Source organism: Muntiacus reevesi, chromosome 7 (genome assembly GCF_963930625.1).
Source record: "Muntiacus reevesi chromosome 7, mMunRee1.1, whole genome shotgun sequence".
In the NCBI taxonomy this organism is placed as follows: domain Eukaryota; kingdom Metazoa; phylum Chordata; class Mammalia; order Artiodactyla; family Cervidae; genus Muntiacus; species Muntiacus reevesi.
Window position 1 is genome coordinate 8,730,036 of NC_089255.1, and position 17,842 is coordinate 8,747,877.

The 17,842-nt window shown below is 39.1% G+C and overlaps 1 protein-coding gene across 2 annotated transcripts in view; it reads right to left on the minus strand.

The window, feature by feature from the left end:
- The window catches only part of WDR41 (WD repeat domain 41), a 44,687-nt gene that overhangs the window by 1,888 nt on the left and 24,957 nt on the right, over nucleotides 1–17,842 (minus strand). The window contains exons 7-12 of one of the 2 annotated variants that reach the window (XM_065940985.1): nucleotides 16,537–16,599; nucleotides 11,178–11,288; nucleotides 6,725–6,909; nucleotides 4,124–4,245; nucleotides 3,028–3,116; nucleotides 1,675–1,808 (exon numbers count right to left, since the gene is read on the minus strand). In XM_065940985.1, the coding sequence (XP_065797057.1) occupies nucleotides 1,675–1,808; nucleotides 3,028–3,116; nucleotides 4,124–4,245; nucleotides 6,725–6,909; nucleotides 11,178–11,288; nucleotides 16,537–16,599 (704 nt within the window). The remainder of the gene's footprint in view (nucleotides 1–1,674; nucleotides 1,809–3,027; nucleotides 3,117–4,123; nucleotides 4,246–6,724; nucleotides 6,910–11,177; nucleotides 11,289–16,536; nucleotides 16,600–17,842) is intronic. The other variant, XM_065940986.1, reaches the window with a different exon arrangement.

Consider the following 17,842-nt stretch of genomic DNA (forward strand, 5'->3'; position numbering starts at 1 on the left):
AATAACTTATACATTTCTGAAGGTAACAGGAAACAGTCTTAGCTGATGATGCAGTGGTGAAAGGGGAGGAACTATCAGTTAAATTCCTCTGATGTACACATAGATGTTCAGGTGAGAATTCAGTATACACAGGTATATAGGACTAGGCTGAGAGAGTCAGGACAAAAATAAAAAAGAAATGAGAAAATTTAAGAAAGAGCCAAGATTTTCTCAATGAAACCAGAGATACTTTAAAAAATAATTAAATGTCAACACTTCTACTCAGGCAAATTTCTAAGAATCTGACACTTCTATGTAATGACAAATGTAAAACCTTTTTAGAAAAAGGTTTTAAAATGCCATTTAAAAACCTTCAATAGTTTTTTTAAAACCCACTCTTTAAAAAGTTTAAAGGCCAAACTGCTTAGCCATACATTCAATAATCTGACCCCAAACTACTTTCCCAAAGCTTTATCTCCTACTGTGTCCATTCACTGGAACACAGACCTCCAGGCTAGCAAACCTGCTCCTTGCCACCAAGTAGATTCTGTCTTTGCCCTCCTGTCTACTACATTCCATGTGCACAACTCCCAAAGTTAAAAAACAAAATGAAAACAACTGGGCTGCCTGTTACAGGAAGGCAAAAATGAGTAAGACATGAGTACCCAACATCAGGGAGCTTATGGTCACAAAACTATCTTAATCCTCCGAAGCATCAAGGTTCAGCTCAAGGCCCATCCATTATCTTCCACTAACCATTTTCTTCTAATTCCTGAGTATTCTGCTACTAATCTGGGTCCATCAGAAGCAACCTAGATTAACAGCTTACCAAGTCTACCTATAATGTGCCTGTCTACTGAAATATAAGCTCCATGACAGCAAGGATTACATTTTATATCCCTTTGTAAACTCTAATGTCCAGTATAGTGCCTGAAATACAGGAAATGCTCAATAATAAGGTGGTGTTGTGCTGCTGCTCTTAAGTATAAATGCACTTTCAAATGAAAAATTAATTTGTTCCTCCCTGGCTATGAAACAGAGAAGCATAATTTAGGAAATTCATCACTCAGGGCTGTGGTGACACTGTTACCAGTTGAAATTATCTCTCTACTTCGACTGGTCTTTTTCCCTCTTCATAGCAGGCAATGGTGCTGATAGTAAATATTAAAATTAGAACTGGGTGCACCCTATAATTCTGACCTGTCTTCATATATACATGATGGTAATCAAGACACTGGGTTATACTAACGCTAACTAATTATTATCCTTCAAAATGAGGTAAGACAGACTTCTATTCATGAATTTGATAATGCCCCCTGGACTTAGATTCTGTGAGGCTTTACCTCTACATATGTAAGCACACTTCTCCATGTACTGTCTGTACTAACTACCATTTAACAGTATTTACTACTCTTATATTGAACACTGTCCTTATTGTCAGCCGTCTACCTAAATCTCATACATAAAGTTAATTAAGCCAATTTTTAGAAGCAAGTCATTCCTCCTTCAAATCATTTCTCTGTATAGGGAGATCTTTATTGCACATACTAAAACCTATCCCACTCCATGTTTAGAATCAGCAAAAACTACTAATAAGAGAAGGTTTAGGGTTTTATGAGACCAAATGAATGAACAGCAGTGAGATGCAAAAAGCAAAACTCCCCTGGATACTTCTATGCTTATTAAAAACAATACCTCCACAGATGATGAGTGTCCAATTAAATCTCCAATAAGCTCTAGTGAACAGGAAGTGGCATTTTCTTGTTGCTTTTTAACAGGATGGCTGGCTTGTTTATTTACTCTTCCAAATCCCCACATGTTAAAAAAACCTAGAAAAACACAACCATTTTAGTCATTCTCAAAATTAGTATGCTCTTTTCTTAACAGGCTTCCCTTATGGCTCAGCTGGTAAAGAATCTGCCTGCAGTGTAGGAGACCTGGGTTCAATCCCTGGGTTGGGAAGATCCCCTGGAAAAGGGAACAGCTACCCTCTCCAATATTCTGGCCTGGAGAATTCCATGGACCGTATAGTCCATGGAGTTGCAAAGCGTTGGACACAACTGAGTGACTTTCACTTTCCTTAACAATAATAACGTAAGATCAGAAAAACAAAACTTAAATGCAAAGGTGTTTCTCACTTATTTTAGTCAAGGGCTAAGTGAGCAGATGATACCAGGCACTATGCCAGGGTTTTTTAAATGTTGCTTCATTTCCTCTTAGCTACCCACGTTTGTTGCTCAGCTCTTCTTATGGCCCCTACTCACGCACTGCTAAAGGTGTGTTAACATGAGAAAAAGGCAATGGAAATCAAAGTGGAGAGAAATGAAAGGGCTGAATGGCAGTGTGGGGGCAGGAAGGTCACAACTTAAGGACAGACAAAAAGCAACATATGTGACAATGCGCTATGACTTCAAATAACCAGAAGAAACTCCGAGGGTACTGGCATTTGATTTCTTATGCTAAGGCTGCTAATTAACCAGGATTTTGTTTTTCAAATCAAGCACCAGAAAATCAACAGCTCAAGAGATTAATGATATAAACACAAAAGTGTTTGTTTATAAATTGAGTTCAATGTTAATGCTTCAAGGCTGAAGAACTTTGACACCTGATGGTACACATTATGTTTATATACCAGACATAATTACAGTATATTGATAAATAGCTAATTAGGCCATTTGGTCAGTCAGGCAAGAATACTGAAGTGGGTAGCCATTCCCTTCTCCAGGAGATCTTTCCAACCTAGGGATCAAACCTGGGTCTTCTGCATTGCAGGCAGAGTCTTTACCATCTGAGCAACCAGGGGAAGCCCATTTGATGAGTCAGATCAGTTAGCTTCCCTTCAAAGAATCCTAGCTGACTTGAAATAAACAAGCGGTCCTGCAGTAAATATTAACATGTGAATCCCCCATCCCGATTCCCAAATGCTTCATGTAAACATGCTTATTTGGAGCACACTGTATATTATTCCTGTGGTTACACATAACTGCCTTTCGTCTGTCTTTCATATGGGAAAAAAGCAAGACCACCTTTTTGACAGAAGATACACACCCGTTGGCACTGGCTCCACTGAAAGCTGCTGTTTTTCTCGTAGCTCCCAAATGCGTACACTGCCATCTTCTGAGCATGAAATAACCTGCCTGTCAGAAGAAAGAAAGAGCACCATGGAGGGCAAGTGCTCAAAGTGCAGGGAAAACAATCAGTGCAGCCTTTAACTGCTTTCTTCCAGCTCTTGGCAAGAGCTGATTAAAAAATCACAATTTAACATGGCTTTACAATGCAAAGTGAAACACTCTTCAGGAAAGGCATGCATTATAGTGTGAGACTGGCTCAAATGCTACAAATATGTATCACTTCCATTTTTAAAAATGCATGCAGGAAAAGAGGTTATGAATCACACTCTCACAACATCCTGAGAAGTCCCATTCCTTTCCCTCACCTCCCACTCTGAAAGCCTCCTGCAGAGTCAGTACTGCTGTGCTGTGCTTAGTTGCCCAGTCACGTCCAGCTCTCTGCAACTCCACAGACTGCAGCCCACTAGGTTCCTCCGTCCATGGGATTCTCCAGGCCAGAATACTGGAGTGGGTTGCCATGCCCTCCTCAAGGGGATCTTCCCAACCCAGGGATCCACCCCAGGCCTCCCACGTTGCAGGCAGATTCTTTACTAGCTGAGCAACTAGGGACGTCCAGAAAGTACTACCATTTCCTTCATATAATTCATCCCTAGAAACTCACTGGCCAAATCTGCCCTGAGAGAAAAGCCCTCAGTTACTAGCCTCAGCCAACAAAGAGACTACCATTTAATCTGGCCATAAACACTACCAACAAAAAGGTGGCTTTGTGGAAAATATTAAAAAATTAGAACATAGTGTCCAAAAGTCTTCTATTAAAATAAATACCAAATTTTAAATTCTCTCTTCTTACAATTAAATTCAGTATAATTTGTTTGAACCCTGCTGTTTGTAAATTTTGTAATACATTGCCACAAACTCTTCTGTTAGAGATAGCCATGGGGTATTCTCCATTTTCAAAAGAACCTGTTGGTCAAGCAACTGAGTCAGGTGACTTGCCCCTCAAGCAATTATACTGGTGACCCTGGGAACTATGCATTTCTTCTACCTGTTATAGAACAGATGGAAACGTGTACCTGTTTGGGAGTCTCACAACGTGCAGGACACTGGAGTCATGAGCAGTTTTCTGGCAGGCAATCACACGCTTCATCTGAAGGTTATACACGTATAAACCCCTTCCAACTGCAACAAATACATTCTGGGGGAGATAAAAGGTCAGAAATGCACATAAAACTAACACCACTACCCGATGTAACAGATTTCCAGCCTTGGTGTGAGATCACAAAGTCATTGTTACCTTCCTTAGTCCTAGCCTTCAGCCCAAATTACTGTACTGCCCTCTAAAGTCCAAACATATCAAAGCACAAAGGAAAGCTCAGCATTTAGAAGGTCGAAGGACACGACTGCTAATACAGAGCGAACTCTTATGTGTTACACCCCGCAGCATCCTTGCCTTCCTTACTGAAACGTGACGGCTAGAGCAGGGGCTGAAGACTGGTGTAGTAGTGGTGGAGCTGCTGGGGTACAACCTGGCTTTTCATTCACACAATACTGTATTGTTGGGAAACTACTTAGCTTCTTCTGCCTGAAAAATATGAGCAACATCACTTGGGCTCCACATCTTAAGCATCACAAGAACTATGAAGTATATAAAATAGCATATGCTAGAGTGGCAGAGAGATATATATATATTGGTTTCACAAAAACATTTTTTCCAGTTCTACTAAATTTCCATTTTTCCTTTCTACTAAAACAGCTTTAATCTTTTGAAAGTACTTTCACCAATATTTATCTTACTTCAGCTTCACAACATCTCATTAATGAAGGAAAAGCTATTTTGCAGAATAACAAGTCAAAATAAAAGATTAAAGTCACACAAAAAATTAAGACATGAGAGGTGGCATTGGAATTCAGATCATGTGACTCCAGTTCCTTACTCCAGCCTCATACCATACCACATAGCTTCTGAACCTATTTTGCAAGTCACTAGACTTCTGGTGGCTCTCATCTAAGAATCATTTATTCTTACTCAGTAGATATGCCAGTGAGACAGACCTTTCAAAAATCCTTTTCCCTTCCTGTTCTCACCATAGAACACTTCTCATGCAGCCTCAAAGGCTATAATGCCAACTCAGACCTATAGTATCTCGACCAAACATGCCTCCAAGGCTTACCAGAGTCTAAATCTGGAATGACCCCCTTGACCCTCAGGACTGGTGTTCTGCACACAGCAATTGTAGCTAAGGGCCAGTGCCAGGCACAAAAATAAAAACAGCTGGCCAGCTTGCTAAAATCTAGAGCGCTGGGAAACATTCAATGCAAAGAAAACCCAAAAATGAGCTTATATGGACCAGGAAATCTGTGCAGAGTTCAAATGCTTTATCCAAACTACAAAATTATAAATACAACTAGAGAATTAATAAGCTTTGGGGCAGTATTTACTCAACAGAATCACTCCTATCAATCACTTGTCATTAACAATAACTGACCCCCTTGTAGAAAGAAAAAAAACTCTTAGAAAGAAAATGAGGGAAAACTGAGTAATGCTTTATGAAACATTTAATAAACATCAATCAAAAATTTTAAGATTAAAGAGAATGCAAAATGAAAGAACTTTAAGCACTAATTTTTACTACAGTAAGAAAAAGGTATCAAATTAAAATTATAATTTTTAGGGCTACAACTCTTAGAAATTTAGTTTCTATCTTTCCTGAGGCTATTGTTTTTATCATATATATTTACTCTTTTTTCCCCCAAAGTAAAGTTAGAATATAAAGAAACTTAATCTTTAGGTACAACAAAGCTCTTTACCTATTCTTACTCTATTCTATTTTGGTTTGGTTTTTAAAGTAAGAGAGGTTCAAAGAAAGCAAAAAAAAAAAAAAAGTGGACCACACTCTCTCCGTCCAGAACACTATCACTCATTTTTAAAATAAAAATTAAAAAGCATACAATTATCAGATTTAAACAGTATAGGGAGACACAAAATAAAGTGAGGTAACAGCCTCCTCCAGCCCCTCTCCTTGAAGTTTACAACTCAAACATTTCTTGTGATTAGATTTAGAAAAATAATCCCATTTTAAACATGTTTTCTGAGCTCCTAAAGCTAAAAGAAGAGATGTTCAGATCAGAGCCAAGATTCAGAAATCCATTGGTACTAATCTCTTACTGCAAAAAAAGATGTAAAGTGCTTCAAGAGCAACTGGCCTGAAGGACTGAAATCTGTAATTCTCACACAATCATCTTGCCCCAGGATGCTAGAAGACTAAAAGAAAGGCATTCCTGCAGTTTTTAATTTCCTTCACTTCTCCAGGAAATGCACCAGAATCTCGAAAAGGATTCTTTCTCAAAGTGTTCCTTAAAACAATTTTAAGTCTTATCCTCAAATCCTATGGGAATATTTAATATGGCTCAAAACTTCAATGGGTTCTAAAATCTGTGGCCATTTAATCACCTCCTTGCCTCAAAGATAAGAGGCAAGGAGGTGATAAAAGATTAAAATGCTTTTTTTTTTTAAAGCAAATGATGTAATCTTTCCAATACATCAAAACATTTTAAAGCACAACTTGGATGTAAGGAATGACACCTTTCTATATCATGATATTAAATTTTCCCAATTAGAAACTGAGTTTAGTAAAAGATGCTAAGATTATGGAATTTTTCTCAACTTTTTTTACCTCTTCATCCCATGTGAGATGACGAATAGAAACGTCATTTGGCTTTTGACAGAGTTTTATTTCCCGCTGAGCATCCAGCTGCGGAGATGGGTCCCAGAAGTTGCGTTCGCAGGCCTGCACGGTCCAGCCCAGGGTGTCCCAGACGATGAGTTCCCCGACATGGGAGCCAGATACAAAACTCACATCTAGGCAGAGTTCATATGTCTCTTTATTGATCATTTACCTAGGCTACAGTAAAAATGAATGGACTGCCTAGTAGTATTGCGCTATAAAATCACAGTATTAACAACAGGGAGGTAACTCAACAAGCCACATAGGAAGATTAACAGAACAGAAAGACCAGAAATAAACTCAAGTTTACTTACACACTTAGTAACAATAATAACAACTGCTTTTCAACTCAATGAAGAAAAGAAATAACTCATGCTGGAATACTTGGTTAAGTATTTGGGGAACAAAGACAAAGGAATTTTACCTTGGATCATATACAGTTAAGAAAAAGTTACACTTCTGTTTCTCCTTTACTCCCACACTCACAACATGCCTGAAACCAGATGTATGGGGGTTTTCCCCACAGCAAGCAATTAGGTGATACCAGCTGAATATCCCTACAATTTAACTCAGCTTTGGCACTATCTACCTGGAAATAGTGTCAGTTCCCACAGGCTAAGGACTCGGTCCTGCAGGACTTCTCTCACTCCAGATACTAATAGCAAATCCAGGTTGTTACCTGTGTTTCTAACTGGCTGTAAGTTGAAGAGTCCCACATCCCCTCCTCAGGTTCAGTTAATATGCTAGAGCAGCTCACAAAACTCAGGAAAACAATCTACCTACTGTTCACCACTTTATCATACGGGTATGCCAAAAGACAGATGAACCTCCAGAGGGAGGAGATGCACAGGGCAAGGTGTGTGGGAGGCGTCTCAGAGCACCCACACCCTCTCCAGGCAGGCCATTCTCCCAGCACCGCCACATGTTCAGCAACCCTGAAACTCTCTGAACCCCAAACTGTTGGAATTTTTATGGGAACTTCATCACACACACATGACCAATGACTGTCTAAAGATATTTGAAACAACCAACTGGGGACTGAATAAATAAATAAGACATTCATGAAATGAAACAGTAATGCTGTTATCAAAAACTAAGTTGTAAAAGTATGTTATATTAATACAGAAATACATTCATGACATGCTGTTACAAAAAGCACACCGCATGTATATATGCCCAGAAAAACGCCTAGAAGGACATGAACCTGTACTTAATACTATATGAATGGTTTTCATTTTCATTTTTACATTTGTTATGTTTCTATTTCCTCATTTTTCTATTATGACTATGTATTACTTGCACAATAACAAGTTTTTAAAATGTTTAATGAAAATGAAATTCGTGGGCTAAGACACTTCACAAATTATATATTTAAGGAAAATGTACAACCGCTAAGACTAAAAACTATCATAAAGAAATGTGATTTCATTCCTTTATATTTAGAGGAAGGTGGAGCCCAACAGTGCACTGTGAGTCTAGAAACTCAAGTTTTAATTTTGACTCAGCCTGTTACCAGCCATGTGGTTGGCCTTTAGAAAGTCATTTAATCTTTTTCTATCTTGGATTTCTTAGGCATTAAATGAAGATGACTGTAGAAATAAAATTAAATAATAAATGTGTAGCCATTTTAAAGACACTGAATGTTATCTTTTGAGTCCCTGGTATTATTTTGAGCCCCTGGTATTATTTCATATTAATGGTATTAAAACATCCAGTTACTTGTAAGTTAGGACTACATGGATGAGCAATTATGATTTAATTATCTCATTTATCAAATAAACCAGGACAGAAATTTATAATAACTAGATGAACAATCTCTTCAAAATAAAGAATTATCAGCAATCATACAGGTAAATAGTATTTTTCCTTGGTTCCAAGTCCAGTTTCCATAGTTTATTAGCAGACTCTCTGGAATTCAATCTGTGAAGAATTAAGTTCATTTCTCATCTGTGGACAGAAAACAGGCTTCTAGGTCTACTAGTGGGAAAGTTAAGATAGCAGTAATCTTTCCATGACCTTCTTTTCCATCCCTTTCCCTCCTCTTTCCAATTTCACTCAAACTACAAAAGAACCAGAGACATTAACAAGTGAAGATTCTTCTTGACTCCAACTCTGCATGTGTCATCATAACAGAGCTAACCTACTGAGACCACACAGCTGCCTGCTCTGATCTCCGCCAAGTGTCTGTAATTCATCTAGGCAATAGAAGCAAAGTACTTGAGCCCAGTTATAATTTTTCACTAGGAACAAAATGTTGACTCTGACCTGAGTCAGTGCAGTTTATTGCTGTGTGAATTATCCCATTCAAAATGTTTCACACCAAACAACCTCAATGATGTATTGTATGTGGATGGAGTTTGATCCTCAGGCAAGTATCAGAAGTCACTTAGTATGAAAATCTCACCTGAAACCTGTCTACCCATCCCTCAGAAGTACTAATACTTTGTGACTACCATACCATGCTGTCAGCATAAAACAAGAAAAGGAATAAAATAAAGAAGCAGCACCTAGAGCCTTCTGCCAGAAGAGAGAAGCAAGGTTATCTTGTATGTTGGTCTTAGACAATCTCTAGAGGCATTCAAAGCTCTTGGGCAAACCCAGTATTCATTATCCACACTTGTGGGAGTTCTGCTACAAACAAACGTTCTGCTAAGGTTGTCCTAGCGCCTACTCACTGAACATGCACTTTCCCTGTGAGTTTTAAACCCAGTAACTGGCCATATCTTTGACTGGCAACTGGTGGGGATAAAGCAGCAGGGCTGAGGGTGGAACTGGGAGTCGTACAACATCATCATTTCAGGATGGCTAAAATCTGCAGCATGGCAGACATCTGAGCGACTGTCACAATACCATTCTCAAATTTTACCCGACTACTCATCCATAAATGATTCCTAAATATGCTTTTGGCTTGCTAGCGTTCTGTAGTATAATTTTATAGTCATAAAAGTAAAAAGTACTAGGGGTTTTCTGTGATTTCTATTAACAAATTATTTTGTGCCTTAGCTCTCCCTTTTCCTTTACTTAAGATGTTGGCAAAGAAAGACTTGACGAGAGCATTCTTAATTAAACTGTTCTAAGTATCTCTGTACATCACAGAGATGTGCAGAGAAGTGCCATGAAGCTGAGGCTCCCTCAGTAACATCTCCTCAGCTTCCTTAAGGAAATATGCCGGGTCCTGGTCCCAGGACTTCAGTGCTAATGCGGGACAACCAGGTGTGACCACTGCAGCGGCCAGAACACCGCTGTGCTCCTCCCAGCAGCTCCAGCCCTGGGGCTTCTGGCTCAGTGTCAGAGGGACTTCCAAACAAAAGCTTGCCTTGTGGGCTGCCATCATGGCTAAAGGGAAAAAAGTCCCCAGAAAAAGACAAAAGGGGTGCTCCTAACGTTGTTATTTCTATCATACAGGTAATCTAGTCCTCAGAAAGACTTGCAGTTGGGTTGAACAAGTAAGTGGCTATTAGAGAGGAAGATTCTGGGGTTGGGAGGGCCCTTCTCACTGATGTAACTTAAAATGCAACTGACAGCCTACAAATGGGGATTACACTTAGTACTGCTTGTGTGCCTTCCCTCTGCCTCATGTTTCTACAAAGTATTGCTCAGAAAGAGCCAACCTAGGTCAGGGGGTGCAGTGGATTTCCCCTACAACATATGCACAGTCTCCTCCAGACTATCAAACTGAAGCCACCCAAGAGTCCTCCATCTGACCTCAGAGCCCAGACCACCCAGGAGAGCCCTAATGATATAAGGTATCAGTTTATTTGAAAGTCAAGTAGCTAAATCCCAGGATTTGTGGTTTGTAATTCTATCCTGTCATCTGATGTCAGGTTCATCTCACAGGAGATACTCATTAAAATCATGATAAAGCCAAATACAAAGTCTGGCAAACCAAAACACACAGCCATGAGGAAGGGCAGGTATGATCCATTTCTGGAGACCTTTAGTTTGGTGTTATTCTCTGGCTTTTCAATGACGAACCAAATCCAGCTCATTCTACTGTAAATAAAGTGGTATATAATTTTGTCCTGTGTGACCCTCAAAAGAGAAAAGAGCCAGAACCATTTGCCCCCAAAGCCAAAATGCTACCAAGCATTAGTATTGATAGCCTACGACAATCATCCCACAGCTGCCAAGTAACCCCTGAGGTAAGTATGCTCCATCACCCCTTTTCTCTGCCCAACTCCATCCTTCCCCCGTGCCTAAATCTAAGACCTTCCAATCTATGAAACTTGATGAATTCTACTGGTTTAAACCTCAGAAAATAAGACTGCCAATCTCTCCTTATTAATAGCATCATTTTCATGATGGTAATTCTACAATCCTATGACAGAACAAGACTAAAGTTCAAAACAGGTTAACAAGTAAAAAATTTTAAATAATATAAACATGGACACAATGAGCTTACCATTGACATTAAGCAGTGAGAGAATATTATCTTGGTGATCAAGGAGGCGCTTAACTTCAAGAATATCCCATCCTAGTGATCCCTCTGTGGGTGCTACCAACCTGAAAATTACTAAGTGAAAAGACCGATATAATTTTATTAAAATAGTCAAAGAAGATAAAGTTCCATTTCTGCCTAAAAAACTTAATATTTCACTAAGTGACAAATACCTAAATACTGAAAAAACCCATCTCCAAAGACAGTCTTGTTCATGCTACCTTCTTTCTTTCAAATCCTTGAGATGTTTGCAATGATTTCCTAAAATCCCGAGTGTGACCTCAGAACTCTGTTCCTTTATTAAAACTCTTATAAACCCCCGCCAACCATTTAGTCCCACCCTCCCTAAGCCTTCAGTGCATGAACAGCTCTCCCACCTCACTCTCTCCTTAGCCAGCGCTGCTCCGGGTCCCTGAATCACCCCCAACCATTAGCCTTCTCTCCTCATGCCAGGCCAGTGAAGTATTGCTGCAAAATAAGCTATACATTTGTGCTTAACCTCAAACTGGGGAAGACTTCAGCAGTTTTTACTTATTTATTTACTTGTCCTGGTATCTAAGCTTACAGCATTAAATTACAAACTCTCTGAGAGGATATGCCTTGTAATTTTTGTGAGTTATACAGTTCCTTTGGACTATAGTGTTGCTTTACTCAGCTGAGGTTAACAAACAGTTTATATAAACTTGTATTAATCCTAACATTAATCAATATAGAAAACTCAAAATCAAATTAACTGGAAAGATCAATAAACAAACATTTACTGAACACTTATTATGATGCTCCAGGAACTTAGATATTATATGTGACTAGGTTCCAGTTACTGCCCTGAAATACTCATCGAGAGTGGGAGTGAGACTTATAAACCAGCTCAGAATCAATGCAGTCAGTGCTGTAACAGGCCCCAGCACCAAGTGCTGTGGATGCTCACAGCTTAGAAAAACTAGTATCCCAGAGGTCATATTCCTCCCAAGTGATGGCTTATTACTAAATTTCTCTTCTTTCTCACACTTCTCTCTGGAAAACAGGTTACACCACATTTCCTTCTGTCTCTGGGCACATTTTACCAAATGACAAACCTCTACAAAGGTTATTTAATACTGACAGCCATTCACATTGAAACTGTGGTTGTCAGATGAAGAAGGTCTTTCCATCAATACAAAGGGGTCTCTTTCTGACACCTAGCAAAGTAGAGTGAAAATTCTACTTTAGTTGGAATACTACCAAATGATGCTGTGATTGAGATTACAGAATAACAAGCAAGGTACTATACTGTTTAATCCAGTATTTAATCCAGAACAGACTGAAATCCTGACCAAAAAACTACAAAGTACTAAAGATAATGTGAAACTGTTAAGTTCATAAATATAGTCTCTATAGTCAAGTATTCAGAAGGGTCATGAAGGTTATGTAATAACTTCAAGGAAATAAACATTAGTTAGAAGGTAAAAGAAAAGCAATGGTCACTTCTAAAAAAGGGTTGACAGAAAAATCTTGAACTTTTGAACCAGGATAAGTACTCAGAGTGATGATAGTCCTGCCCAGCTAATAAAAGCCTCAAAGTAACTGCAGACAGTGCACACAGAAATTTTATTTCCTGTTGAGAAGATTCACGTTAGAAAGAGAGGGACGGGGCACAAGCTTAGTCTCAGAAATAGAAAACATAGTACATTTAGAGGAATAAAACTTATTTTTCATAAGGAAAATGGCACTACATATTTACTTCATGAAAAAGTTAAAGTGAAAGTCACTCAGTGGTGTCCAACTCTTTGCAACCCCATGGACTGTAGCCTGCCAGGATCCTCTGTCTTTGGAATTCTCCAGTATTCTGGAGTTGGTAGGCATTCCCTTCAGGAGATCTTCCCAACCCAGGGATAGAACCCAAGTCTCCCACACTGCAGGAGGATTCCTTAGCATCTGAACTACCAGGGAAGCCCTATTTTAAGGCTAAGTAAAATGGAAATTCTCATTTTTAAGAATATTTGTATTTTTTATAAATTATTTTGAATAAAACCAACTTTAATTTCTTCCCTTTTTTAGATGACATTCTAATTTCTGTTGAGGCATCCATGTTATTTTTATTACTATTTGAATGAATTCACTAATTCATTCAATAAAAATCTCTTTATTTGTTAGGAGAAAGATTAAGAAAGTTTCAGTCACCAAGGCACTAATATTCTGAAGGGGCGCAACAAAGAGAGACCAAAAAGCAAACATAAGCTTTTAGAGTAGTAAGTTAAATGATAGACATGCGATTATGAGAATACACAGGTAAAACCTCTGGGAGGGGAGGTATAAGGAAAGCAAGACTTCATCCTTGACAAAAGAAATACTAGAGCTGCGCTCTTAAAGAGTAAGTAGTAATGAGCCAGATTAAAGAGGACAATGAATTATGTGGTCAAGTCCAATACGGGTGACAAGAGAAAGGATGGCACAGAGGAGAGAACAAGCTCGGGCTGGGGGCTCAGGGAAATGAGGATTAGCAGCAGTGAGACAAGACTCGAGGGAAGCAGGGGGAGATCAAGGAAGGCACGATTTGATATGCTGAAAGGCCTGGACTTCATCTTGTAGGCAACTGGTGACCTTACATTCATCCCTAGGGCAAAGATTTCTTTCATCTGGAGCAAAAATGCCAGAAAAAATAAGGCTACATAAGTTTGTTTTTTTAACAAATCTAAATGTATTCAATTTAAAGCCCTATACTTTTTTCCTGAGATCATCTTCTTCATATTTTGTTGTTAAAAAGTTATTTTTTCAAAATGAGGGTGTTAAATGGTAGCTTATTTTGTTTCCAGTTTGGGGTTTTCAATGTTTTCACTAAATGAAACAAAAATTGGCAACTCTATGTTGATCTCCACAAGTCTGACTTTGGTACTAGTCAGAAACTTGAGAGTCCAGAAATAGCTGATGTAGGCAACAGGAAGCCACTGAGGCTCTGAAGCCTGCATTAGATGGATCCCTCTATCATCTGATAGAGAATGTATCCAGAAGCACTGAACCAGAGGAGAAAACATCTGAGAAGCACTAAAACAGAGAAGGGAACAGCCATACCTAACCAGCCAACCAAGCAGGCTATGTCATGGTGGATTAATTTCACTGGTATCCAAATTTTGATATGGATTCAAACAGTCACAATATTTGTGCAACAATTTGCAAGTATCTTAAATATATGCAAACAGTCACATAAATTAGAAATGTAAGGGCTTCCCTGATGGCTCAGCAGGTGGGGAATCCGCCTGCAATGCAGGAGACACAGGAGGTACAGGTTCAATCTCTGGGTCAAGAAAATCCCCTGAAAAGGGAAGTGGCAACCTGCTCCAGTATTCTTGCCTGGAGAGCCCTTATGGACCATGGATGGAGGAGCCTGGCGGGTTACAGTCCAGGGGTTTGCGAAGTGTCAGGCTCGACTAAGCATGCAGGCATGCTGAATAGGCATATGCTTAAAGAGATTTTCTTTTACTTGCTACTAACTCTATCATGGGGTGATTATATTTGGACACTCCGGGCATGCATGCTCAATCATGTCTGACTCTTTTTTGTGACCCTGTGGGCTGTGGCCTGCCGGGCTCCTCTGTCTATGGGCTTCTCCGGGCAGGTATACTGGAATGTATTGTCATTTTCTTCTGTAGGGGATCTTCCTGACCCAGGGATCCAGCCTGGGCCTCCTGCGTGTCATGCATTGGCAGGCAGATTCTTTACCATTGAGCCACCTGGGAAGCCCTTTGGACACGCCACATTACATATATTTAGACGTCTTACTAGTACTTCATCATTATCTGAATACAATAATCTTTCATAAATATTTATACTTTCAATGTGTTCTCCAGACAGCAGCAATGGCTAAAATATAGTTTGAGCATTGTTAAGTACACATTCAAAAAAATAAATAGAGTAGAGGAACGAAAATAAGTCAGGAGACTATCACAACAGACCAACCAGGCAAAAGAGATGAGCACCTGAACAGAGCAACACCAGTGAGATGGAAAGAAGTGGATCAAGATATTCAGAGCAGCCGCCCTCAAAGAAGGGCCCCAGACCCCCCACTCAGCACTCCCAGCACGTGGTAGGATGCAGACGCTCAGGCCCCACCCCAGAGCGAGTGAACCAGAAACTCTGGGAGTAAGGCCCAGCATTCTGTGTTCTTGACAAGTCCTTCAGGTCATCCTCATGCACACTACATTTTGAAAACCACCAAATTAGAGTAAAACCAGCAAAACACAAGCAATTGATTAGCAACAAGAGGAAAACAGCAGGGAAAAGTGAAACATCTTTCCAGCACAATAAAGAACATGGGAAAACTGAATTTCTGCAAGGAAGAAGAAAAGAAAAAACCACTACATTTTATCTTTAGAAGCTGCTTTATGAAAAGAAAGCATAAGCATTGGATCTAGAAAATTACTTCTCAGACATGACTACACAGGGAAAGTTCAGCTGCAGAAAGGAAAACCTGACTGCAAAGCAGCAGAGCCTGCAGACAGCAGCTCACAAATGGTAAACCATTAGCTCACTTCTCACTGGCGTTTGCAAACATGCCAACTGATGATCAGTCAGTCTCGAGACTGGTCTCTAGAAGTAGCAGCACAAGTAATATCAAATGCCCTCGGGGCTTCATTGGACAAATTCCTCAAGAAAAAAGCAGGTTTTAAAAAGCAACTCCATCACTTCTCAGCACACGATTTTTATCCATAAGGTAATGAGCGTAATAGGCTTGTCTTTTCTTTTTATAAACTGCAGACTCCTGGCAGTAAATGAGTGAGCCAGTAGTCAACAGTTAAGAGACTGACCTTCAGTTAGTACGTTTACAACATTCCTCTTGTTCTCCCTCCTTCTGCCATCCCACTAATCTGAGGGAAATGGTATAAACTCCACCTTCCAATAAAATGGGTCCTACTCTGGTTTCCTCAGGCAAAAACTCCCCAGCTCCTGTCTTTTGAACTCTCATAATAACCCTCTTCCAAACCCAGCTTGTTTTTAGTTTTTAGAATGTTGGTAGTTGTTTTATGTAGCTAAAGTTTTTGCTGAGTGAGTGAGTGTGGGTCATCAACAGAGAGGACTGTGGGATGTAAATGGCCCTCTCCAGCATCAGAGGAGCGGGGTTACCTTGCCCACTTGCCTATGCTAGACCAAGTATGGTGCAAGAACCGACCTAACATCTTGAAAATGTCTCAGGTTCCATATCACTTCAATAATCCCAGGAGGCCAAGACTGGGGCAGGGAAAGATGTCCTTTAAATAAAAAACTGAGTTAGTCTTTCCAGAATGTTTACACAAGGCTAGTTTAAAATTTTAAAAAAGAAGAAATAAAGTGGGGAAAAAATCATACTCACTCAGTTCTTTGCCAACTGCTGCCACAACACAGTTCTTAGGTATTTCAATCAAAGCACTGATCCCTTCAAAAACATATAAAACAAAAGTTAAACTATTTTCTTAATGGATTAGATCAAAAACATTTTCAGATTTATATTAGTCATTTCTTCAAAGGGGATGGTAACAATAAAGCTCACACAATTCGCTATATCACACTTGCATGTGAAAGTGACTTTGTGAAGTCAGTAAGATCTCTCAAAGGCTTTATTGATTTATTAAGGGTAGAAAATGCTCTTTGAATATTTATACTATTGTGGCGAATTTATTTACCAGGGACCCCTTAAGATAATCATCATCGCCATTTACAAGATGGCTAGCTCAAATGGAATACAAAATTGGCATTTTTCCTCAATGTAAATTTAAGAAGCCTGGGTGAACTCCCTGGCAGCAAATAAATGAGCCAACAGTAAACAGCTAAGAAAGTGGCCTTCAAAGAGGATGTTTATAATCAATCAGTACATTTACAAAATCCCTTGTATTACTAGAATAATCAGATTCAACATTCCATCACATTTCACTTATTAAGCATACAGTGCTAAGTACATTTTTTATAGCTAAATCATGAAATGATTTTAGGATAACCACAACTTCTGTAACATATGTTATAATGATCACTTTTGTCAGCAAAAATTAAAGAATTCATGTGTTAGATTTAGAATTACCATATGTGTTGGCACAAAACTTGTTTATTAATGTTAACTTTTCCCTTATAAAATATATGTAATTTTTATATAGTAATTCATAACACATATGCTAATTGGGAAAATATTCTCATCTGCTTTGCCTTCCCACTTGGGGAGTATTTCTGGCCAACATCTTTCCTCCACATGTTGGTCTCACCAACATGTTTTATATTTTTCCATGGTCAAGGACAGGGCGTAGATGATAGAGGAGGAGAAACGGGAGCAGTAGTGTACAGGATAAAGGAGTAGAAGAGACAGGAGAGCAGGGGAAGGGAGAACAGCAGAGAATTCCAGATGCAGAAAACAGCTTGTTAAAAAAATGTTGATTACTTATGAAATAAACTTACTATAAACTCAATAATCCAGAAGTAGCAGCTTAATGCACGGAATCACAGAACATATTGTTGGAAAGGGCATGGATGTCCTGTTTTCTAGTCCAAGGCTCCTTCCATTTTATCATACTAAGATTATTTTTGCTTATTTCCAAATACATAACTGCCCCTAAAAGCCCTGCCAGTCCACAAATCAAGCAAGGCTTAGTGAAAGGAGTTTCATAAAATAAAGATCTAATAGAACTGCTAAC